Below are 25,728 nucleotides of genomic sequence, written 5' to 3'. Positions count from 1 at the left end.
CCCCACCATAGCCTGGGAGCAGGCTTATGGGATGGACCAGAGGCCAAGATGCACACACGTGCGCACGTGTGCACACACACACACACACCACACCACTCCTATGCTCTGGAAAAAAGAAAATATACAAGGGGCCGGGCAGAGAGGGAAAAAGGAAGCATGAAGAATGATATAGCATGCTTGTGTGCACACACGGTTACACCAATCTGTGTACACATCTGTATGCTGGGCAACAGTCATGATGCCATTCTTACCTGCCCTGATGTCATCTCTGCATAATAATTAGCAAATAAAAGCAGTCTCCTAGTGCCCTGGTCACGGCAGAGTTCTCACAATATCGACAGCTGCCAGGTAGCAGACCTGGAGCCAAGAGACCCTTTCTTGGTGGAGCTGTCTTTTGGTCTTACATTGTCCTGTCCCCTTCGACACCAATCTGTTTCCTCATCTATGAATCTGCCCCTTGACAACAGGCTGCAGAGAAACACTTTAAGAAGGGCTTCACCTCTGTGTTTCTGTTTGCAGAGACTCATCCCCGAGACTCACGCCTGCATGAATCCATTCCTGTCTAGCCACTCTGCATGCAGGCTCCACGCAGGTGGGGGGCGGGGCTGGTCCACAGCGGGAGCTAAGGAATGATGCACGTGTCTGAGGCAACGGTGCCACTGGGGATGGGCGGACCCAGCTCTCTGCCGGAGGCCACATCTTCTGAGAGGGACCCGGTGGGCTTAGTCAGCATTCTCGGGACTCTCACGGCCCCTCCCACTTCCCTAAATGCTCCCCTCCCCTGCCCCCACCAGCCTCACCCCACCTTTCCCCAGGGCCCCAATCTACCACTTCCCCTTTCGAGCAAAGCTAGCTTCAGAAGGAAAAACTCCGAAGTGCCCCGATCCCAGCAGGGAGGAGAGCGTCCAGGAGAGGAGCGATAGTCAGCTGAGGGTCCCAACACCTCTCGGAGGCAGGATCCACAGTCCTCCAAGCGGGATTCGGAGGATCTGAAGGGACGAGCTCTGGAATGCAGATTCTTCCAGTTATCCCCCATTTTGGGGGGCAATAAATCTTGAAGTTCTCTCCTTCAGGACCAAGCCCCCATAACCTGGCAGCGGCTAAGCCCCCAGTGGCCTTTTCCACAGGCTAACACTGCCCCCTGCTGGGCTGAGCTGGGATGTCCGCCTCAAGTGCTCTCTGAAGGAAATTAGAAAGGGGGCATCCCTGCCTAAGAGTCCCCCAACTTCCATCCCTGGCCTGGAGAGGGGAAGTACTGAAACCCTTAGAGGCATTAGGCCTGCCTGCCTCCAGTGTATTCTAATGCTGGGATTGGGTGGTGGCAGCAGGAATAGCCCTTTGGCACAGACAAGAGTCAGGGTTCCTGGAAGGATTACCCCTCTGTCTCCAGCTTGTTCACCCCTTGCCTCAAATTCCTTCAATAAAGGGCAAAGGCATGGTGTGAGATAAAACTCGACCACAACCCACGTAGGAGGCTGGGCAGCCCATAGGTCTCTATCTTGTTTCCCTTCCCAGCTCTGGAGCCCCTTTCCAGCTGCTGCTGGGACTTCTCTAGCTGGATAGAGTAAGGCCATCTGAGCCTCAAACAGTCAGAACCTAAGCTCACCTTCTTCCGCAAACCTGAATCTCTCCCGAAACCCTGTTCCTCTGTGTTCCACATCGAATGTGACTCCAAGAGCTGCAAGCCCTATCGCTACAATGGTATTTGAATCCCCGGTCTTTCTGAATTTCCCCTCCCAGTTTAGCTCATCCTGCCCCCAGACCATGACCATTTTCCAAGGGCTGTCAGGGTTATTGACCTAACACAGCTCGTATGGGACTCTCTGCTCAAAAGCCTTGTCAGTGAGAATGGCCATGTATTGATACTTCTTGAAGTGAATTGATAGATTCATGGGGATTTATTATACTTCTTCTACTTTTGCGTATGTTTGAAATTTTCCATAATAAAAAAGTTAAAAAAAAAAAAAAGCCTCGTCATTCCCCTTTCCCCTTTAATCAGGTACAAATGCCTCCACAACATGGTGAGGATCTGCCTTCCCTACAAGACTGTTCCGTACTCCCTCCATTCTTAATGCAGGACTCTATTCCTGAGCGTATATGTACCTCGCCCCATACCTCCACTCACGTTCTTCTACCGAGGATGCTCTTTTCATATCCCTTCCCACCCTTGAAGGTCAACCTTAACTGCCACTTTTGATATGAAGCCTTTCTTCGTTCCCCAATGAACATCTCCCCTGACCCCCAGGGCCTCGATTCACCTCTTGTGAAACTTACGTCCCCCTTTGGTGATAGACGTCTGTGCCCTCATCCCAGCCCCCTCCGGACCGTAAGCATCACGAGGCGAGGGCAGGCCTTACAAACAGTGCCCCCACAGTATTGGCTAAGTTGGCCAGTAGCAGGTTTTGATGAGAGGAGACAGCACAGAGCCTGCCTGGGGGGAAATGGGATACAAGGGCCAATGAGGAAGTTCAGAGCAGGAAGGGTTCTCGGTGCCTACATGGAGGAACCCCCTCAATTTGCAGACAAAGAGGGCAACTCTCAGGAAGGCAAGGGATTGAATGGGATTAGTCCCATTTCTAGTGTTGAGGAGGCTCAACTCTTGCCTATCTTCCAGTCCAGGTTTACACACACACACACACACACACACACACACACACACACACAGCTTCCCTGCTATTTTTCTGGTGTCGACTCTATCCTAGCAAAGAGTTAGAGATGCATGAAGATCTTTCCTAGGGTGCCCCAACTAGCACAGACCTCTACCTCTTTGGACAGATGATGCTTCAGATGGAGCTTATGCCCAGAGAGGACCTTGCTGCTGGGAGAGGAGGCAGTGGCCAGTCGAAGCATTAAACCCTAGCAGGGCTGTGCCTGTCCCATCCCCGCCTCACACGCTCATGCTGGACAGAAATATTTCAGGAACATTTAATACCACAGAGAAGTCTGAAGCCTGCAGAAAGCTGCAGCCATCCTCCTGGCTGCCTGGAGCCATGGCTGGCCCTGCAGGACATCAGCAGGCAGGTGGCCTGCACAAGCCAAGGAACCAGGGTGATTTGCTGACATCCTTTTGTCCTCTGCTCTAAATGCTGGAAGTTCCATTCAGGCGGGTAGCCGGTGGGGGGATGAGGAAGTGGAAAAGGATTAGGAGAAGGGTGGGTCTGTTCAAGGGACTCTTCCTGCTTTGGGATGGTGACTCACCCAGCAGGCCCTGGGAGGGACAATTCCTCAGATCGGACTAAGGCGGCCAAGCCGAGGGTTCTCGAAGGAGAGGAAGGAGGTTCCTGGGATGCGGTGGCCAGAAGGAGTCGCCAGCAGAAGCTAGAAAGGGAGGTCTGCCTGCCCCTCTGGCACCTTCTAACCAGCCTCTGACCCTGGCCCAACATGCACAGGACCACTTCAGCACTGACATTCGATGGAGTCTGCATCTCCTCTGCCCTCCATCACTTTGGGCCTTTCTTAAGTACAACATTGTCATACTCGGTCTCCTGTGGCCAGCCAGAGGCAGCAAAGTCCTGTCCCGCTGTGTAGATGTGCTGGAGGCCACTAAGGTCCCTGTCAGCTGCAGCCTGCCTCCTCCAGGCCTCACCCCGGGGCTCCTGTGGGCTGTCATACAGGGACAGGGCAGCCACTCCCTCAGGCTCGTCATATATGTGCTCAGGTCGTGAGGGTGGGTGCTCCTCGATGCTGTCGATGCTGTCGTACAGAGGGTCAGCCAGGGGCTGGGGCGGGACGGCCAGGATGCCCCTCAAGCTCTTCCCCAGGTTCCGGGCCACCGCGTCAAAGGGCACCGCATACTCCCCCTCTGGGCCCCGCTGCTGCCGGGGGGCAGGCACCGGGATGGTGGGCGACGGTGGTGGCAGTGAGTCATGGGGTCGGGAGTAGGGGCTCTCCGGCCGGGGCAAAACCGTGGGGATGGGGACTGGCTGGATTTGGGGCCCAGGAGGGACGGCGTTCTTCTGGGCAGAGATGGCCTCTTCCAAGGCCAGGAAGATCTCATTGCCTTGCCTGGTTTCAAACTCAAAGTTGCCCTCCCCTGAGACGCAGCGCCGGCCTGCCTCGAAGGAAAAGGTTACCTGGGTGGAGGAGAAAGCCAATTACCACCAGGTCACTGGGCAGGGCTGCTGGCTGCTCCTCGACCCAGCTCCCAACCACAAACCCATCACCTCCAACTTCCCTCCGCCAGGAACTGCCGAGCCCTCTCCCCCAGCTGCCTCCCCTCTCTCCCTCCATGTTTTTTCTTACAAGCAAAGCCCGCTCTCACCTTTTTTCCTTCTTCTTTCCATCCGTCTGAGTATGAACCTTGGCACAGAGTTCATCCTTCACAATGCCAGCCACCCTCCACCTGCCAGCCTCTCTCTACCTCTTCCTCTCCTTTCCTTCTCCGCGACCTCCACCACCGTTTCTCCCTCCCCTTGCTCTCTCCTCCAGCCCCTGGGCTGGGCTGTTTCTCTTCTGCCAGAGAAGTGTTTTCTTCCTCCTCCATTCTCCTTCCTTTGAGGGCCATTTCGCCCTCTCCCTGACACTCTCTTTTCTCTCACAGCTCATCCTTCTTCTCTCCTGCTGCCACAGCCCATGCTCACCTTGTCCCGGCCAAAGCGCCGCAGGAACCTGTACGGCCATTCGTACAGCTGGGTGCCTGGCTCAGGCCCTCCCCACAGTTCCAGGGCACTCTCCCCAGCCCGGAGGGTGTAGGACCCCCAGAGCCGGCATCTCTCACTGGCTTCTGTGGGTCTCATGGTCACAGCAAACTCCTTGCAGGTCCCCCCTGGGAGGAGGGGGGAGAGGAGGAAACAGTACATGGGAAGCAGCCAACCTGTCTCAACTCTGCCCTGCTCTACATAAGCATGCTGGGTCTCCAGAAAAAGTATTGTCCATGGCCCCATGACCCTGCAGCCTGCGTCCTGAAGGCTGAGCTGCCCTGTGCCAGGTCAGACTCCCTAAAATGCCAGGAACCTCCACCCCCTCCCCCAGGAGGCATCATGCCCCAGCCACACGCACCCCGTCCCTGTGCCCACATCCTTCCTGCCCCTGTTGCCAGAGCCACAGCCTTGTCTCCTCCATCTCATCTCGCACCCCAACCCAGATGCCTCCCCAATTCCTGCTGCCACAGCTGCAGGTGCAGCCTACCCTGCCTCCCAGCTCTCAACCTACCCACCCCTGCCCGTGCCATCAGGTGCCCTCTGAGGGGTGGAGCCTGGATGTCTCTCCCCTCCCCAGCTCGTGTCCACCTGCTCTCCCCATGCACCCACCAGAGGGCTAGAAAGATAGTAGGAGGGGGACTGCCTTGTCAGCAAAAAGCTCCCTTGCCACAGGCCACCTTAAATCCACAGAAAGAAAACCATTCTTTTTACAGACAGTTGCTCAGGTCCCAACAAGGGAGGGTTCAAGAGGAGCATCTTCACCTGGACCCCTCAGCTGGACCCTTTCCCACCAGCAGGGCCTGGACAAGAGGGAGAATGCCAAGGGTGCAGGGCTGACATTTAAGGCAGGCCAGCCTCCCCCACCTTGGGCAGTGCCGGAAGCGATGTGGAGAGACTGATAAGGGGCCTGGCCGGGCCAGAGGCAACCACAAGGCAGGAAGACTCGGGCCGGCAGCCGGCCAGCCCTCACCTCCTCCCCACCACGCCCTGGAGAGAGCACCCTGAGAGCAGAGGCAGCCACCCTCACCTGCGGTCATGTTGCTATACAATTCATTCTCCATGCAAGGACGGCCGCCCTTCCCCTGCAGCTCCTTCCTCTGGCCCTGGGGAGAAGGCCCAAGGCTCACCACCATCACCAATCCCAAGCCCCACCTCCGGCCACCCCAAGCTTTCTTTCAAAACACACTCAGCCTGCTGCCCCATCTTTATTCTGAACTGGGATCCCCCACCCCCATCCGGGAACCACCTCCAGCATCCTGACCTTGGCACTCGCACCACCTGCCCACAGCCAGCATCAGTGCCCCACGCCCTCTCTGCAGCCCTGGACGACTCACCGGGAAGGCCAGGAGACAGATGGTCTGCATCCAGTCGCCACGCTCTGTGGTGGGGGCTGCCAGCAGGTACAGGCGCTCCGTGGTCTCCAGGAAGAAGGCGCTGGTGTCCCGCGGGCTGCTAGCCTCCCCGCCGGCCTCGGCCACCCGCCGGCAGTCGCTGAGGCGGATCACCCTCCGGGGGGCCTCTCCCCGGCGCAGCTTCTCCGGGCCCTCCTGGAGTTCCAGCCGGGCCAGGGCGCAGCCTGACCCTCCGTACAGCACAGCCCCAAACCGGCGCCATTTCTGCCCCCAGATGCATGGCAGGTGGGGAGATGGAGAGATGGTGACCAGGGGGGAGAGGAGGTGAAGACGGAGGTGATCCTTACAAGAGACCCAAGGAGGCAGAGAGCCTAACGGAGGCCTTAGGAGTTAGAAAGTGCTGGAGATGCACCCCCAAGCAACCCAGAAAGAGGCCTGCAATGACAGCAGAGAGGAAGCCAAAGGCAAAAAAGGCACAAGAGTGAGCCCCATGGAGGCAACTGCGGGGAGGCCAGACAGGCCCAACCCAGGGGATCCCAGAGGGGTGAACCCCACAGAAGGCCCTGTCCCCAGGAACTTCAGCTGACCCTCCCAAAGCTTCCCATCTCATCCTCTGACAAGTTAGGCCCTGAGAGAGACAGAGAGAGAGGAACCCTTGGGTGGGTGCATCTGCTGAGGGAAGGAAGACTTCCTCATTCAAGGAGGCCAAAGAAGGAAAAGGAGTTTGGACGCAATGGGGCCCTGACTCCCAGAGACCCCAGATCAAGTTCAATGGCAGCCAAATGTACCCCACTGGGGCAGGAAAGGAGGAAGGAACCTTCACAGCAATCCTGAAATATCCCCTCCACGGTGCCTTCCATTCCCCCCTAAGGTGTCCCGGTGAAAAGAAGTCATCACAGAACAAGAAAGGCAAGAGAGGCAGAGCCAGAGTCCTCCATTACCCCCTCCTCCTGGGCGACAGCTGTTAGCAAAGAGCACGGTGTGGGGCCTGCTCGGGGAGGAAAGCAGCTGCTAAGGAAAGAGCCCCCCTGAGCTTGTGCTCTGGGCCAAATGTGGTAGGTGGCACAGTCTCCACCATCCCATAGGGTTCTGGAACATCCTCGGGCCTCCTCTCCTCCCCGGGGTGTCTCTAGCAGCCCCTCAGCCCCTCAGCCCAGCCCCAGCCCAGCCATGCTCTACCTACCTTCCCAAAAGTCTGCTGCTGCTGCAGGTACAGGAAGCCCTGCTTCACCGCCACGTCCTCCATCCTCCCACCATCCCGGGCCCCTGAGCTTTAGCTCTCTCCTTCCACTCCCGCCCTCTTTCTCTCCTCTCTGCCCTATGTTCCCCCTTCTCTCAAGTTCATTTCCTCTCTGCCTAGAGTTTTCTGCACTATTCTCGTCTGCTTGATGACGACAGGCTGATAGGCCCTGTGGTTTCTTACTCTGTGTGTGTGTGTGTTTTCTTTCTGATGAGTTTCATGCTCAAGCTTCCTGCGTTTTCACTGAGTAAGAGAAAATTTCCAAAAAGCCAAACTCCAGCGTATTGGTGAACAGCAACCCAGGTACAGAGGCTGGTGTGGGGAGTCACCAACACAGAGTGGCTGACCCGCTGGAACAGAGACCCAGAAATGAAATTCGACAGTAAAACCAGCAACCAAAGGCCCCCACGCTCAAGCTGGATGCTTAGCATGACGGAACTAGGAGAGAACTTAGAAATTAACCAGCCCAAGTCCTGCATTTTAAAATGAGAAGACTGGGACTTCCCTGGTGGTCCAGCAGTTGAGACTCCACGCTCCCAATGCAGGGGGCCCGGGTTCGATCCCTGGTCCAGAAACTAGATCCCTCATGCTGCGGCTAGGGGATCCTGCGCACTGCAACTAAAAAAAAATTCCCGTGTGCTGCAGCTAGGGATCCCGAACACCACAACTGACGATCCCGCATGCCTCAAGGAAGATCCTGCATGCGCCAACGAAGACCTGGCGTGCTGCAACTAAGACCTGGTGCAGCCAGGTGAATAAATAAATATTTTAAAATAAATGAAAAAAATAAAAATGAGGAGACTGAGGCTCAGGAAGTTCTGAGGGATGGATTCAAGGCCACCAAACCAGAACCCAGGTCTCTCAACTCAGTAGGAGCTGAGCCACACACACACACTGGACATCAGCCTCACCACTTTCACACACTCTGCTGCAACAGCTTCACTCTGTGGGGAGCACTCCCTCCCCCCCACAACGAGACACACTTACACCACCTTGAGAGTCTAGAAACATGAACATTCCCACACTGCAACATCACCTTCTTTCAAGCCTTTGTGAGCATTGTAAACACACTTGAGGTCCATCTGGAGGTTATCTTTTTAAGTTACAGTACCAATCTCTTACATTTAAAAAACAAAAGCTTCATAGTTATCAAAAGTGCTTCATAGTTACCAAAGGTTCCACGCACACTTTGTCTCCAAGCACACTTTGTCTCCAAGCACACCATCTATCCCTGGAAGAAGGAAGGGCAGGTATGAACACACCTGTCTGCAACTCTCCTGAAGTCACAGGGGCAGAGGAGGAAGTACCAGGGCACCTGAGCTTTAATTCCACAGTGTTTTTATTGCTGACCCCTAAGTGGAATCCAGACTCCATGTAAGAAGATACATTGTTTTGGGGAAATCTAAGCTCCTCAGAGAATATTTAACTTAGAGCCAGATGGTTTAGGGAAGCAATCTGATGGAAGCATGGTGCAGAAATGTTGGGGGAACCAGAGAACTAGACCTGCACTCTTGGGGTAACCCCATAATGGGTGCTTATGTAACTGAGCCGTTTCCTCTACCACAGGGTTTGGTTGCCTTGGGAAGGAGAGCAGAGCAGTGCACAGCTCAGATCTTCTGCTGTACATGCCATGTGCTTGACCAGAACAGCTCTAAAAGAGAAATGCTATGAGCTCTGGGAGAGGACTGAGTCACTTAAAGCTCACAGCACTCAGCCCAACTGCCTGGATTTGAACAGGTGAATCCAGAGACTAAGGTGGAACCAAGGATGCTGGTGTGGGAAAAGCTCCTTGGGAAGTGGTTAGGAGTATGGTAATGGATGGCCTATTCCATCTCTCTAGTCCCTTAGGGGAGGCAACATCACCTCGGGGCCGCATGGTCTGTGGTCGACTCAGCATCTCCTTATGGAGTGAGAAAAGAAGGGCTTTCAGGGCCATCCTGGGGGCTGACAGAGCAGTGCCTTTCAAACTTTAATGTGCAGATCTTGTTAAAAGTGCAGATTCTGATGCAATAGATCTGGAGTGAGACCTGAGATGCTGATGTTGCTGGTGGGTGGACCAGACCTGACTCTGAGCAGCAAGACAACAGAGGATGTTCCCCCCACCACTCTGATCGCCTTCCCCGAAGGTCAACTGGACACATTCCACTCGGAACCACAGGGGGGCACCCAAGCTTGCCAGATTACTTGGAAACCATTTAAACCTGGAGGCCTGAGCCCCAGGAATTTCAGACACACACATCCCCATGTCATCCCTTGCCTGTGCAAGCTCTTCCTTTGGCTGTTGTCTGCACCAGAAGTGAATACAGAGCAACACCCACTTTTTCTAGCAGGACTTGTGGGAACCCCGCAGAGGAAGTACTAACCCCAGTAACCTTCTGCCTGGCCACAGGCAAACCCTGTGAGCAGGGACCCAGAAGGCATGGCTCCAAGACACAACAAAGGGGCAGAGAACCAGAGGCCCTTAGGTTACCCAGGCACCAAAGACAGGAAGAGAAAGCATCAAAAAGGAAAGGGTCCCAATGGTTTATATTGAGGCACAAGCGGGGGTGGGGTGCCCCTTGGCTACTCATTACTTAGAAAGGGACACCCCACACCTCATTTGCGCCTCAATATAAGCCACCAGGATCCTTTCCTTTACAATGGTTTCTGTCCGCAGGAGTTAGGAACCAAACAGATTGAGAGATCACAGCTCCAGGAATTTTGCAACTTTTTGTTGCTATTCTCGCCAGTGATTAGCCACTAAATCTTTAATACAAAAGGGCTTCTGGGCTTGTCTTTGGGGGTAAGAAAGGAAGGAACAAAAGAGACTGTCTGATTCCTTAGGCAGGTTTGGAGATTAGGTAACCCCCAGAGGATGAAAAGGTGGGGGCATCTACCCACGGGGTAATTCTGGACACACAACAGGAAAGAAAGTATAGAATGGGCAGGGAGCTAGTGGGGGCCTGAGAAGGATGGACGACTGAGCACAGAAATAAGTGACCGAGGTTCTTGAAAGATTGCGTCCCTGCCTCTTGCCACTTCAGTGTTTCCTGACAGTGAGGGAGGAAGGACCAGTCTCTTGAGTTACATTCCCAGTCCTCACCATTTCTCCTCTAAGTACATCATTATTAACATAATAATAATGTTACATTGGCATAACTTCAAACTCTCTTTGTTCTCATAAGAGCCCCAAATACACCCTAGAATGAGACTGAGCTAGGAAGAATAAGTCAAGTTATTTTTTTGAGCATCTACTCTGTGCAGAGGTAGGAGGGACAGAGAATAAACACGACATATAGAATCCCTGTTTTCATTGTAGTTCCTTTCTAGTTGGAGATTCAGACAATAAAAAGAATAAATATGTAACTAAATAAATAGTTTTGAACAGACAGTGATCAATGCTGTATGGATGGCAGTGATGGGGTTTGGGACAACTTTCATTAGAGCCAGGGAGAAAAGCCTCTCTGAGGAGATAACAACTGAACTAAGACATCATGATAAGAGGGAACCAGCCACTTAAAGATCTGAGGGAAAAACATTCCAGGCAGAAGTTCCTTCAAGGGCAAAGGCCCTGAGGCAGGATGTGAGGAACTGCAAGAAGGGCAGAATGACCAGAGCATTGTGAGCCAGAGGGGACACAGGAGAGATGGTCTCTTCACATGGCCTCTTGGGCTATAGCAAAGATTTGGAAGGTATTCTAAATATAACAGGAGGCCACTTGAGGATTTTTAAGCAGGGATGTGAATGATCTAATTCATGATTTTAAAAGGATGTTCTGCAGCTATAGTGAACACGGATTATCAGGGGGCAAGACAGGAAGCAGGGAAAGCAAGGACTCTATTATCAGAGCTCAGGAGAAATGTGATGGTGGCCTGGATCAGGGTGTTAGCAGTGGCGATGGAGAAGAGTGGCCAGATTTGGGTATGTACCAGATATAGATTCAACAGGACTTGTAAGTGGATTGGCTATGTGGGACTGTTGAAACTTTGTAATCAAGGCAACTCCTGGGTTTTTAGTTTGAGCAACTGGGTGAATGATGGTATCATTTACTGAGAAAGGGAAGACAGGGAGAGAAACAGGTGTGGGGGAGGGTTGTTGGGGGTGGGGGGGGATTGGAGCTGTTATTTCTACCCAATCAGGCAAGTAGGAAATTGGAAGACTGCCACTGCAATCGTCACTCCAAGAAGATACCAAGGAAGCACCTGACCCACCACCCCTGCTCTCTACCCTCAGGGAGCTAAGGACTGGACACTGGAAGGTTGTTGGAAAACAGAAGCATCCCACATCTCAGGGGCCAGGCTTGCCAGAATCAATAGTCAAAAGCTCTGCCTCCAAAGTCTTCTCTGAGTGAATCTAATTGGCAGAGCCGAACTTGCATTCAGAACCCTAGCTGCAAGGACGTCTGGGTAATGTAGTTTTCAGGTGTCCCATCTCTGCACATCAGGAAGACACACGCGGAGGACGAAGGTTGAAATGAATGCTGAGTACCAGTTCTCTCGATCCACAACAGAAAGCGTGCGTCATTCACTACTATCATCACCCCCATCGCACGTGGTGGCCCCTAGAAATACCAACTTCAAACAACCAATATTCTCGAAATCCAACTAAAACCTAATCCGAGGGCCATGGCTGCAAGCCAGAGTGGAATCCCGTGGAAAACAGGATTCGGCATTATCTAACACAGATCACTCCTAGCGTGAGAGACTGGAATTGGCTTCAGCAGGCGGGGCCTGACCTGACCCGACCCAGAGCGATGGCTTTCCCACTCAGGGTGAAGCCAGGAGTCCTAAAACCCCTTTATCGCTCCCCACCACCACCTCCCCCAGCTTCTGACCCCTCTCAGGAGGCAGCGTAGACCGCTGGTTAAGATAACAATCTATTGGGAAAGATCGGAACCGTGTCTTCTGCATGTTTCCATCATCACCACTATTTTGGCGGCTATTTCCATGGATGTTTATCGTAGAGAAAAGGACAGAAATGGAAACAAGGAGATTTGGGTTGCTGGTAAAACCCAGGATCCGAGAGCAATGGTCCCTGTCCACTGGAATAGAGAGCCAGAAAGGCACAACAAATTCGGCCCCCGTTGGCGGTGGAAAGTAAAGAATAATGCAGGTGTCCTAAAGTGGGGGTTGGGGGCGGTGGGCGCACCGGAAGACCCCCCGGGGGTGTGGTATTACAGCAGTGGCGCGGCCACAGGGTGGTGGGGGCCGTCTGGGGGCACGTCGTGAGGGCACTCGGGGAGAGAAAAATCGGCCAGGTGCAGGGGTCTGGGCGGGGACAGGTCCCGGCCCCTCCAGGAGCCCTCGCCAAGCCGATGAGCTGAGACAGCTCCAACTCCCGCTGCCGCTCTCGCCCGCCCGCCGGAGCGAGTACGGCCCCTTTAAAAACCATGTAAACAAAGCTTTGTTCCCCCGGCCCCCTCCCCTCGCGCCCCCCGGTCCGCTCCTTCCTCCACCCGCCCCCAGCGTCTCCGGGCCGCTGACGTTGCCGCGCCTTTACGCCGTCCCAACGGCGCTGCGCATTCTCCAACCGCGGGCCCGGCCGCCCGGGCCTGCGCAGCCGGGCGGCGCTACGCCGCGAGCGCAGCGCGACGAGCCCCCAGCGCGCAGGCGCAGCGGCGACGGCGGCGGCGGCGGCGGCCCGGCCGAGGTGCGCGCTGGGGGGGAGGGGGGCCGGAGAGGAGCATGAATGGAGCAAAATGGCGGATCATGTGCAGGTGAGAGGAGCCGCGGGGGAGGGGGCGGCCGCGGAGAGTGGGGAGTGGGGGCGCACGCGGCCCAAGGGGCTCGGGCAGGCTCGGGGCTCACCGGGCCTGCGCCGCCGCCACTCGGGGCTCCGGGGCCGCCGCCCGTCCCGGAGCTCTGGGGCCTTTCCCGCCTCCTGGGCCGGGGGCCTCCTCCATCCCCTCCCACCCGGTCCCACGCCTCTCGCGCTGGGCTGGAGGTTCAGGGATCCGCGCCCCGGCGGGCACAGCCTACAGCGCTTATCAGTGACTGTCCTCCTGCTGGAGGGAGGCCTCCCGCAAGTCCTCAGTGCCCCCCAAGACGGGGAAGGGAGGGAGACCCCTTGGCGACTCTGTCCTGAGGGGGACTTCCTCATCACACCCGCCAGTTCTAAACAGATAACAAAAAGAATACCTCGCACTGATAAACCTCGCTCTACCGAGTCTTTCCCGCCGCCTTGCTCTTCACGCCCCCGAATGCAAGAGCCCCCCCCCCCCCCCGGCCTCCTCCTCCCTCCCACGGATGCGCCCTGCACTCCCCCACTCCTGATCGCACAGCCTGCAGGGCCGAGCTCCCCAGTCCTCCAAAATGGGTGCTCAGGCCTGGGCCCGCCCTCTCTCCGGTCCCCCTATCCCCAGTGAAGGAGTTGAGTGCCCACACCTCCTCTGAAACACGGGGTGGAGGGGGTGTGTCTGAAACGAGAGATGCAACGTTGGGTGCAGACGTTGCACTGGAGGGTCCTGATCGGGCTCCAGGGCTGCCCCGGGCGTGCTTTGGGCCCAGGCCACTTTTCTTCAAAGACATGGCACAGGCCCTAGGAAGGGACAGCCCATACCGAACCTAATAGTAGCTGGAGGAGTCAGGGTTCTTCCTTGCAAACTCGATAAAGTTTTGCTGTCTATGCCTTAGATCTGGTATTTTTATGACACCGTTATTACAGATCTGTTGTCAGGAACCTTCCGATTTTCTAGGTAACCGCACAGGTTTTGTGTTGTGGGAAGTAGAAAGTAGAGAAGATAACAAGTGTGGCCTTATTTTGCGTACTGTATAGTTATCATTCCTAAAGGAAGAAGGATGATCTTATTCCTCACATTATGTCTACAAGGAGCTGGGTGGTGTGACTTTTATTAGTTTCTTTGGGAGGGAAGGGACTTAATAAATTCTCAGGCCAGGGATCAGTAGAGTAAATCTTTGAAGTGTGAGGTACAAGTTATCAGGACTGAATTATATCAAAAATTGTAACCACAGATTGAAGACCACAGGATTTGTGTTTTAAAACCAGTATCATGACCTAATTCAGAAGTAGCAGTAAAACTTGATAAAAGGAGATAATAATAATAGTGTAGCACCCTGAGTTTTATAGCAGCCATTTCTAAGAAGCGTGAAGGATTTTTTTATGATTTTTTTTTTAAATTCTTCCATCCTAAGAGTAGATAGGCAAGAACCACTCCTGTCACTTTGAAGAAACAAACCGAAGCACAGAACTGATATGAGATTTGCTGAGGGTAAGGCTAATGTGGATCAAAGGCTTTTGACTTTGGGTCCCGTGCCCTTATCTATTGGGGGAAAAAAAAGTAGTGCTGTGAGCATTCTAGAACATGGTTTGACTAGATAGCCTTTCTGAATGATGCTTTGGAAGAGAGGAAGTCCGTGTACTTTTATGAATATACGTCTGTTTTATCTCGTGCAAAGTTTTTCTTAATGTGATCTCGCCCACACTTTGAACCAAAAAGATTGTTATTCCTCACGAGAGGAGTCAAGATGGGTCAAGACAGTCTTCATAGCAATTTTGTCTCAAAGGAGGGTCTGCCTTATTTTTAGTAAAGGAATTTTTTTCCCACCCACCCCAAAATAAAAATCTACCTAAGTAAGAATTTATTAACTTTTCAAACCAAAAAGGACTCTACCAGTCCAGTGTTTTATTTGACTGTGGAGAGTTGTAGTGTGTTACTCTCTAAATTTATGGTCTTCATAACAACAGGGTAAGTTCGTGAGAGAATTTTTTCTCTTTAAATAGAAAGGGGCATATTGCTTTTGTTTGTTAGACCACTAAATTAGTATTGGATACTCGGAGACTTTAATGTGGTACTTTATTGTAGCAGAAAACCTTCCCAAGAAAAAGATTCTCTCCTGTGTGGAGTGAGTAAATAAATGAAAAGATTAAAGACAAATCTGAAGTGTGTTGAGGGGAAATATTTTTCTGAAAATACGACTGGAACATGAAGTTTAAAAAGGAGTTTATCACAGATTCAAGACAGTGATTATTTGAAAGTTTCACATGTAATACTAAATAGTTGAGTCATTATTTTTCTACTGCTTTTCTGAACCACCAGGGTGAGCAGTTGTGTTTGTTTGTTTGTTTTGTTTTCTATTGACACTAAGCAAGTGTCATATGATTCTCAGGCTGGAGTCCAGAGCATCTCTTATGATAAGTGTTTAATGGAAGTCACAAAATGGTAGTAATGGGAAAATGGTAATATTTGATTTGTCTTTTAGCTCTGTTGATATCACAGTCAAGCCTCTTAAGAAGAGAGACTTGTAAGAATCTCCTTGTTGTGATGAGTTTCTTATTCTTGGTCTTAGATGACTTTAACACCCACCATAGAGGCAGAGATTAACTGTTTAAAAAAAAAATCAAACTCATTTGTATTTATCTTCGTAAAATGAACACACCTCTTTTTTTATTTTTATATCTAAAGTTAGATGAAGATAATGATTCAGTATTTTCACTTGCTGGCTAGTTATTGTAAAGAAATGAAGATGGCTTAGTGTACAATGGTAATGAAAAAATTAAGAAGGATCACATGTTAGCTTTAATCTTGCTAGCTGGTATTCAGGCTCTTGAGGGGAAAAGGAAAACATATAACATTACAATTGTATATTAAGCATATTATTTATAACATGTAAGTATATATAAATATATTAAATGAAGGATAATTCTGGGGGTTTGTTGGATTTTTATGTTATGCTGGACCTTACCCAGAATCTTACAGTATTCTTTACTGGTCTCTACATTATGACTGTGTAATAACAGAAAATATGATTTGCAAATAGTCATATTTGTTTAAATATTGACCGCCAGTGTACCTCTAGGGAGTCAAGAAGAATCATTAAAACTGGCAGGTTAAAATTTAACAGAGTGCAAAAGTTTAGTCTGATTAGAGGAAAAGATAGTTGTCTTTTTAGCTTTTAAAAATGTGCAAGGAAACATAGGACCAAGGGGTGGTGCATTTTGAGAAGAGAATTCTGTGCAACTTTTGAGAATTTTAAATAAGAGAAAAAAACAAAACAGAACAGTTACTTTTGTAACTTTCTTTCAGTTAAGCTAATACCATAATGCCTAATGTGCCAAGGCCCTTTGCTGTGTTGGGCACTGCAGAGGATTCGTGGCTGAGAAAGATACTGGAGCCAGACTGCTGAAGTGTCAAATTCTGATGCTCTCTTGGGCAGGCTTCAGAAGTACAAATGAATACCAGAAGTAATACATTGATTTCAAAACGTGCTACATTTGTGTTGGATGGGGGGGGGGAGGGGTGGGGGGGGGAATAGCTGCATCCCCTCATTCACCCCAGCTACCTCTTCTGTGGATTTGTACAAATAAGATGTCTGTATTTTAAGAGAACATATTTATATGTACTTGATAATTCTGATTTAGTGTTATTTCCTCTTGTGAGAAAAACCTTCAGAAAATTTAAGGGATATATATATATGTATGTGGTGTCATTCAAACAGTTACACAATAAAACAAAATATATTACTTTAATGGAATCCCTAATTTAGAGGGAGGTAGGAGAAAGGAGCATTAAGAAGATCCCTGTTCTGTATCTTACAGATAAATTAACTTCCATATGATCCAGAAATTGACGTTCATAACCACCAGCTGTATTTTCTTTTTTCTTGGTTGGTTTTCGAAAACAATATTGTACCACAGCCCTTCAAGAAGGGAAAGTTGCCACTTTAAACCGATAAGCTGATGTCTCTGTAGATACAACTACCAAGGCTACTTTGCTCACTTTAGTATATGTAAGAAAGATGGTATTTAGATATTGCATCTTTTTTTTTTTTTTAACACGAAACATATATTATCTCTCAGATTTCTCAGTCAGGAATCCGGGAGTGGCTCAACTAGGTGGTTCTAGTTCAAGGTCTTTCATTTGCTGTCAAGCTGTCAGCCAGGGCTGCAGTCCATCTCAAGGCTTGACTGAGGATGGAGAACCTGTTTCCAAGCTCACCCACAAGCTCATTGGCAGGTATCATCGGTTAGTTACTTGCAGGCAGTTGGGCTAGGGGGCCACCTGCTTCACTGGCTGTTGTCTGGAGGTTTCAGCTCTTCACCACATGCACCCTTCCTAGCACATAATTTTTAAGGACTTCTTTTTTACATTATGTAATGATGTCTGCTATGTATAAGTGACCCATCTTTGTTATTTTTTTTAACCTCTTATTGATGTATACCTTCAGACAGGTACAGAAATCATAACTGTTCAGCTTGATGAATTTTCACAAAGTGAACACTTTTGGGAATTCCCTGGCAGTCCAGTGGTTAAAACTCTGCACTTTCACTGCTGAGGGACCAGGTTCAATCCCTGGTTGGGGAACTAAGATCCCACAGCGCTGCCAAAAAAAAAAAAAAAAGACCAAAGTGAACACTCTTATAACCAACACCCAAATCCACAATATTTCCTGTGCCTCAAAAGTCCCTCTGATGCCCCTGCCCTCAACAACTACCCATATATCCTTCCTCTTGAGGGTAACAGTTGTACAATCCTGTCATTTGATTTTTAAGTATGCTTTTAGGAGTCCAGCTGAGGAAGACCTATCCATGAGAGCTTGAACTTCAAAGCTGGGGAGAACTATACAGAGCAGTGGTTCTTCAGCTTTGAGAGGAGTTGGTTTGTTTTTTTATAATGTAATGGAAGCTGTGTGCTCTCTAGGGAGAGTATACCTACACAAAAATTTGCCTACAGTTTCAGGCCATTCATGAACTTTAGAACTCAAGTAGATACATTCCTTTTTAGATGAAATGCTTACATTTTATTGAGAAACTGATTTACAAGTCTTCCTCTTTTGACCTGTGTGAAAGGCTAGTTCTTGGTCTCACTGTGTGTCCCTGGAGAGTTACATGCAGGCTGAATTTTTAAATAATTGAATTCTTGAGGATGATTAAAACAATGAATGACTGTTAAGCATCTGATGGCCTGTTCTTGACACATGCAAGAAAGTACAAGATGTGATGTCCTGTTTTCAGGGGCCTTACATGTTAATTGGAGAGAGAGTGAGCCTGGGTTGAGTTGTGAATTTGTAGTGAGCTATTGGTTTTGTCAACATGTCTCTGAATGAACTGTTGCTCCCAGCACCTTCTTCCCCCATTCCAGTACGTCTGAGTTCACGCCTCACACTTGCAGTGACTCAGTATGGCAGGAAGTTCTCAATGGAATGAGATTGGTACCTAGGAGTCATATCAAATTCTTGCGGAAAGGAGGGAAATTGTCAAAAATTGGGTCTTAAGTATGTCTGATATTTGCATCTCTGGCTCTTCATCCCTTCATACGTGTTTGTGCACATGAACACAAAGACACACGTACACACACTCCTATTGTCATAAATGGAAAGGATGTGTTTGAGAGAAGGCAGCAGTGGAAATTTCATGCTAGCATTAATTGGACTTTTAGCTGCTTGCCATTTTACATAATCCCATTTAATGCTCACAGCAACTCTATAAGGTAGGTGCTATAGAGATAACAGTAATGGAAATGTTCCTTGAAATAGGCTGATGAAAGGACCTGGTGTCTCCGGAAGACTGGAGAACTGTTGGAAGATGTAGGTGATGGTTGTGGTGGTGGTGATTATACAGCTTACTGTTGGGGCACATTGGTTGGGGGTAGGCGAGAGGGTGGTGCTAACATTTATGGAGCATCTGTTATGCACTGGCACCATGCTAAACCCCTTTGTACATGTTATGCCATTTAATTGAGCAACTCATTTAGTCTCCTTGAACCCGGATTAGGTGGTCTCTTAGGTCCCTTATACTTTCAGCATTCTGGCTGGGATTTCCAGTTGTCATCTGTACCATTCTCTCCCAAATAAACTGCCACATTCTCAATTCATGTGTACATCGTCGTAAATTTTCCTAAAATATTTATGCCTATACTAATATTTCCATTTCATCTATCTTAAATATTCCTTCCTCTACCCCACCTCCCAATTTCTTAACTCTCAGAGGTGGTTTTTTTTTGGCAGGGGGTACGAATAGTCTGTAGCACTTCTTTGTTATACTCCAAATAATAAGTAAAGAGTTCTCTTAGTTGGACAGTAAGCAGTGAAGGACATTTTCTGTGGGCTAAGAAATTAACATTATTAGTCAGATGTTGATGCTTGTAGACTGAAAAATGATTCTCACTTAAAAGTCCCTGGGTTTAAGCCTCTCTTAAAGAAAAACTAGTTAGATGAAAAGCAGTCAAGATGCTTTCTGATAAATACCTCACAAAACAAGTTGTGATCCTATAGCTGTGGTGGTCTTTTAATTTTTGTGTTTATGAACGTATGTTGGACACAAAAGCTGATCTCATTTCTCTTTTGTATGATAAGTTATATTTGAAGTGTGTAGTTTCGGAAAGAATTGAGAGTAATGCTAGACATATGCCCTAAAATTTGAGTCAATTATATGGTTAAAAGGGGTGTAGTTAAGGTCAGAAATGGGAAAAACAGGGTGTTTTTAAAGAATTTTTTCTAAGTCTACTTAGTATTGTTTGCAGAGTTTTGAAAGAATATGTCATATGTTTGGCAAATCATTTCAAATCTCGTTCTTTTTAACCGGGTCACCTCCATTAACTCCTGAATTTTAGTATTTTATTTCTCTTTTCCAAAAGGACATTGTAAGCATGACATTTAATTTGACTCTAGGAATCTGTTACATCATTTGCTCTGAAAAAATCTGGGAAGCCATATTTGTATTCCACATACCTGTACTCAGTTAAAAAAATAAAACTCCATCTCAGTTTTGCCCAATGTATAGCCACAAATTATTTAAAATATTATTTATTTTGTGTTAGTAGGTGATTTTTTTTTTTATCATTAACTTGTCATTGACCCATCTAACAAGTCCCTGTAAGGTCTTGTCAAAAACTAACCTAGAATTTATTTTTTTATTTTTTTAGCCTAGAATTTAAAAGAACAAATGAAACTTACTAGAAAATGGAACCTTGTTTTCTTTCCTCTTAATATTTTGAATTGATAACATCATTCCAGAGTTGAGCAAGTTTCTTCAAGCCTTCATAAGACATATAACAAATATTTGTTTTTTTGTTTTTTAAGAAATTGAATGTGAGCAACAGGTTTTTTTGTTGTTTTGTTTTGTTGCTTTTAAATAAGGACAGTATCTCAAAGGTGTTACAGATGAAGAGTTGTTTTAACATAAAGGATTATTTACTAATTCTTAGAATCCTACACTTTAGTCTAACTTAAAATACGTGTTCGAAACAGGGAGATCAGAATGTTGTGAACAGGAAAGGTTTTAAATTCACAGAGTTCCTAAAACCTGTCTATTCAAAGCTCTTCGATGTGGGTTACTATTAATGTGCCATCAACAATGACAGTGTGAGACTTCAGACTCAGTTATCTATCCCTCACTTACCTGTCTCCTCAAATATTCACTTACAAAAGTGAGTATTTCAGTTCACAGAGATTGCTGTGGGTAAATCTGATGCCAGGGGAATCCTGACTTTCTTTAAATCACTTTTATGTGTACTGTAAACAACATGCATTTAAAGTGTACAATTTGACAAATATATACCTGTGACTGCTTCACCACAGTCAAAATACAGAACATTTCCTCCTAACTGCAGTCTGCCCCTCCCTCAGTCCCAGACAACCCTGATCTGCTTCCTGTCACTGTAAGTTAGTTTGTATTTCTTGGAATTTTATATAATGCACTTACTATGTACTCTGGTTTTTCACTTGTTGCGCTCAACACAGTGATTTTGAGATTCATTCCCGTTGGTGCATAGTGTCAGTAGTTGGTTACTTTTTAGTGCTGAGTAGTGTTCCATGGTATGAATGTACCACACTTTACGTACCCATTCACCCCTGTTGGGGGGAGTGGTATTTGTGTTGTTTACAGTTTTTAGTCCCTGTGAGTAAAGGGACTATGAATGTTCATATGGAAGACTTTGTGTACACATAAATTTTCTTTTCTCTTGAGTTAAGTACTTGGAGTAGGATGACTAGGTCCTATGGTGTGTTTAACTTTTTGAAGAAACTGTCAGTTTTCCAAAGTGATTGCACCATTTTGCTTTCTCACGAGCAGTGTATAATTGTTCCAAGGACTCCATATCTTCATCAACCTTTGATACTGCCGTTCTTGTGGGATCTTACTGTGGTTTTAGTTGGCATTTCCTTGATGACTAACAGTGCTGAGTATCTCTTTCTGTGCTCACTGACCTTTCTTGTATCTCAGAGGTTTACAAACCAGGCTGGTGGGTTAGCCCCACAACCTGTTTTTGTATGGCCTGAAAACTAAGAACAGTTTTTACATTTTTAAATGGTTGAAAAAATCTGAAAGAGAATAATATTCCATGACCTATGATAATTACATGAAATTCTGATTTCAGTGTTCATAAATAAAAGTTTTAATGGAACACAGCCGTATGAGCTCCTTTGCAGATTGTGTATGGCTACTTCTGTGCTACAGTGGCAGAGTTGAATAGCTGCAACAGAGACCGTTTGGCCTACTAGCCCACAAAGCCTAAAATATTTATTATCTGGCCTTTATAGAAAAAGTTTGCAGACTCTTGGGGGTATGTCCCTTCAGATCTATTGCCTGACTTCTGAGTGGAGAGAGGGCTAGCTAGCCCAGTATGGTTCTAACCCAAGCCCAATTTGACAGGAACCAGATCAGACTTGATACATCTTGTTGACTGTGGCATTTATACTGCCTTGTCCAAAATGGTAGCCACTAGCCACATTTTGCTATTTTAATTTAAATTAAATTAAAAATTAAGTTCTTCACTCAGCTGACCACATTTCAAGTGCCCAGTAGTCACATGGTGACTGCCATATTGCCCAGTGCAGATATAACATCTTTGCATTGTCATGGAAATTTCTGTTGGACAGTGCTACTCTGGAATAAGAAAAATTTCCCACAGAACCAGAGATTGGACACAGAAGTGGAACATAGGTTGTAGAAGTGCTTTCCTGTGTGCCTATAAAAATCAGCTAAATCCTCATTCTCCTAGGTGTGTGAATGCAAATGGGTGTATTAAATAACTTATTTAAGGTTACTTACTCTTCATGCTAAGAGCCTATGATATGTTTGTTCTCTTAGCCAAGGGAGTGAAAGGAAGCAGTCAAATCATAAAAGAAATTCAGAATTTTACTGATAGGAAGTAGTATTTTAGGGACTTTTAAAAGTACCCTAAATGTATTCTTCCCCAAAGCACTTTGCAAAAACAAACCTTCTAAAATCCCCCTCTATTTGTAACCATTTTACAGATAAGATGGAGGGAGAATATTGAGGTAGGTATTAAGCCACTACATTACTTATTCAAGGTGCTAAGTCTTGATATACTAGCAATTCTGGTTCCCTTTTGCTACTAATTTTAAAATATTATTGACCTTAAAGTTGTTCATAATTATAGCATTAACTTTGAAAATAACCCAGAAATATTCCAAATTAAAATGGTTGGGATGGCCTATTTTAAGACTATATTGAAGGCTTTCCTTCACGTCAGTGAAAACTGATTTTTGGGGTTCGACTCTTGGGGGCAGGCATAACCAATTCTAAATAATGAAGTGGCGGTCAATAAATATATTATCAAACAGTCTTTCTCTTCTTTAGCAAAAAAAAATATAATTATTATGGTGGATGAATTATCTTGTTCTTAACATAAATAGAGGTGTTTATAAGTTTTTGGTGACTGGTTAGTCACATCAGTATAATCCATCCTAGAAATAAACGTTTTGCTGAAGTAAGAAAACAAATGCACCAGCTAACAGTGAGAAAATAGCATGTTGGTGTTGTAGTGATATTCTTGTATGTAGACAGAAGGAAATGTGTAACAAGTGAGGTACAGCATCAGTGCTCAAGGACCTGATTAGCTAGAAATGTATACCAATAAGGACTGTAAAGTGATAGAAGTGATGTGACACATGTATGCATAGAATGTAATGAGACATAAATGTTAGTCCTCCCTTGGAGAACCAGATTAGGCTTCTTAAAGTAATGAATGCTTAAGCCAAATCTAAAAAAGACATGGTGTTCTCCCAGTTGGTAAGTGTATACCAGGCAGAGAGAATACCATAAGCAAAGCTGTGTATGTTCATAGAACATTCCAAGAAAGTGAAAACAACGAAATATTGCTGCTGTATAGGGAATAAAGGGGAGCAAGGTGAGAAATGAGACTCTAATGGTAGAACATGAAGAGCCTGTTATATATTAATAAGGAATTTGTACAGTAGATGTGTAGTTGAAGGTTTTTAAGTAGAAGTGACAGAATGATCACATCACTGTGATGATGTCATAGAAAATTGACTGGATGTAGACAAGGTAGGAAATGAAGCAGTTACCTACGCAAGAAATAATTGGGACTTGAACTAACGTAATTTAGCTGTGAGGATGGAGAATAGGAGATTTGACGCTAAGGAGGTTACACGGTGGGGTTTGGTTACCAGTTGAATGTGGAAAGTGAGAAGGCAGACTCCCACATTTCTGGGCAGCAAAACTGAGTGAATGAATGAATAAGATGTTGAAAAGATAGTAAGGTCAGTCTTGAATATACAGATTTTGAGGTGCTGGTAAACTTGAGTGAAGATGTCCAGTAGGCATTTGTTTACCTGTTATCAACTTGGGTTGAAACTCAGGTTTTCATAGTGAAGTTCCATTGCAGTAGACTTCAGATACTGTAAATATGTAAAATGTTACCTGCTAACAGTATACACATATCATATTTCTTACTAAGTCTTTCAGCAACTGTAAAACTTGAGTGAAACTGATATTTTATTCTAGTTTGTTTCCTGAAACAGCCTCAGATTATATTACTAGCAGCAGGACTAAAACACTTTGGACAATCAGCAGTGAAACTGGCATGCATGTGATGCAAAAAAGAGGGTCATATTCGAAGGAGTTTGAGTAAACCTTACAGTGTTGACAACTCTGGCCGTCATTACCTCTTAAAGGTTTCTTTATTGTTAAGGCAGTTAAAACTAAATCTGCTTGATCTTGAACTAAATCTATAGCACTTGGTCTGTTTTGTCTCCCCATCCCATTTGTATCTTTTGGAAAACCAGATTAGTCTTTCTTTATCCCCCATCATAACTAGTGTTTGAGGGGTATCCAGAAAAGAATTTAAAAACAAAAACATTTGTTATTTCTTCTATTGGGGATTCTTCTAAATCTTCTATTTCACAACTTACCTGGTCTTCCTTATTTGCTGACTTGATGAGTTCTTGGAAAACCTTTTTCATAGATCATATAATAGTGTGTAAACTTAAAAGACAAATTGATATTTTACAAAACTGTTAAGGGAAAAATTATTTAGAATTCCAGAGAATCAGAAAACCGGCATCTATGGGGTGTGCATGCCAAAACATCTTAAGAAAGATTTACTTAAAACTCCTTTTTTTAATTTTTTGTCAGAGGGTAAATATGGAACTCTAAAATTCTTGCTTCTCTGAATCAAAGTTCAGGATTCTAAGATTAAGTATTTGTGATTACCTTTATCTTTTTTTCCTTTAATATTCTGTTTTGAGCTTCTTACGCTTTTTTGTGGAGTCTTCTAAGGGACTGTATATGGTATTTGGGGTTTTCTCATGGGAAAAGAGATAAGGAGAGCTGAGAAGCTTTCTTTTGGACTTTTAGGCCAGTAGAAACTCTCTGTTCTCTTTATTTCTTAAGTCTTCTTTCATTCTTACTGACAAACTTTTAAACATTTTTTAACAATAGACTGCTAGTCAATAGGCCAGAGGGAATGCTGTCTTAATATCTCAGAATATTAAATCTCAGTGATACTCAGAAATTACAAGCTGTTCATTCCTGATACCTGTAAAATACAAGTATAAAGAAATACACAAAAGGGGGAATTCAAGGAAAGTTGGCTTATACACATTGTATATTATATATTTGATATACACGTTGACTTTTAGAGAACCAAAAATGCATTTCTGTAGGGCAAGAAAGTATTAATTGGCATGTGATATACTGTACTACTTTACTGCTATAAGTATAGGTGTACATGACATTCTGAGGTTTTAGAAAACTATTAAAATGTCTTTTTTTTAACATCTTATGAGGCTATTTTTTTAATTAATTATTTTATTCACTGGCTGCTTTGGGTCTTCGTTGCTGCACACGGGCTTTCTCTAGTTGCTGCGAGCAGGGGCTACTGTTCATAGTGGTGCGCAGGCTCCTCATTGTAGTGGCTTCTCTTGTGGAGCACGGGCCCTAGGAGCATGGGCTTCAGTAGTTGCGGCACATGGGCTCAGTAGTTGTGGCTCATGGGCTCTAGAGCACAGGCTTAATAGTTGTGCTGCACGGGCTTAGTTGCTCCATGGCATGTGGAATCTTCCCAGGGCAGGGCACGAACCCGTGTTCCCTGTATTGGCAGGTGGATTCTTTACCACTGAGCCACCTAGGAAGTCCCTAAAATGTCTTCTTATGTTATCATTTTTTTTTAAATTTTTATTTATTTATTGGTTGCGTTGGGTCTTCACTGCTGCATACAGGCTTTCTCTAGTTGCAGTGAGCCGGGGCTACTCTTCGTTGCAATATGCGGGCATTTCATTACAGTGGCTTCTCTTGT

At 46.8% G+C, this 25,728-nt stretch overlaps 2 protein-coding genes across 3 annotated transcripts in view; one reads left to right on the top strand and one right to left on the bottom strand.

The window, feature by feature from the left end:
* Positions 1 to 2,911: 2,911 nt before the first annotated feature.
* Positions 2,912 to 10,580, bottom strand: DOK2 (docking protein 2). Of its 2 annotated transcripts, XM_057725307.1 has the most exons (5): positions 7,176 to 10,580; positions 5,975 to 6,256; positions 5,668 to 5,743; positions 4,581 to 4,765; positions 2,912 to 4,073 (listed from the first exon to the last, which is right to left on the bottom strand). In XM_057725307.1, the coding sequence occupies exons 1-5, from the start codon at positions 7,236 to 7,238 to the stop codon at positions 3,441 to 3,443; spliced, it is 1,239 nt and encodes a 412-aa protein (XP_057581290.1). In that variant the 5' UTR covers positions 7,239 to 10,580; the 3' UTR covers positions 2,912 to 3,440. The 2 variants fall into 2 exon arrangements, with proteins under 2 accessions (XP_057581290.1, XP_057581291.1); XM_057725308.1 differs by lacking the exons at positions 5,668 to 5,743; positions 7,176 to 10,580 and having other exon boundaries at positions 5,975 to 6,079.
* A 2,240-nt stretch (positions 10,581 to 12,820) lies between these two features.
* Positions 12,821 to 25,728, top strand: part of XPO7 (exportin 7) — an 84,027-nt gene continuing 71,119 nt past the window's right edge. The window contains exon 1 of the mRNA XM_057721655.1: positions 12,821 to 12,927. Within this exon, the coding sequence (XP_057577638.1) occupies positions 12,910 to 12,927 (18 nt within the window). The 5' untranslated portion in view covers positions 12,821 to 12,909. The remainder of the gene's footprint in view (positions 12,928 to 25,728) is intronic.

The sequence above is a fragment of the Hippopotamus amphibius genome, chromosome 2, assembly GCF_030028045.1.
Source record: "Hippopotamus amphibius kiboko isolate mHipAmp2 chromosome 2, mHipAmp2.hap2, whole genome shotgun sequence".
NCBI lineage: Eukaryota > Metazoa > Chordata > Mammalia > Artiodactyla > Hippopotamidae > Hippopotamus > Hippopotamus amphibius.
This window is presented reverse-complemented; position numbering and strand designations above follow the sequence as displayed.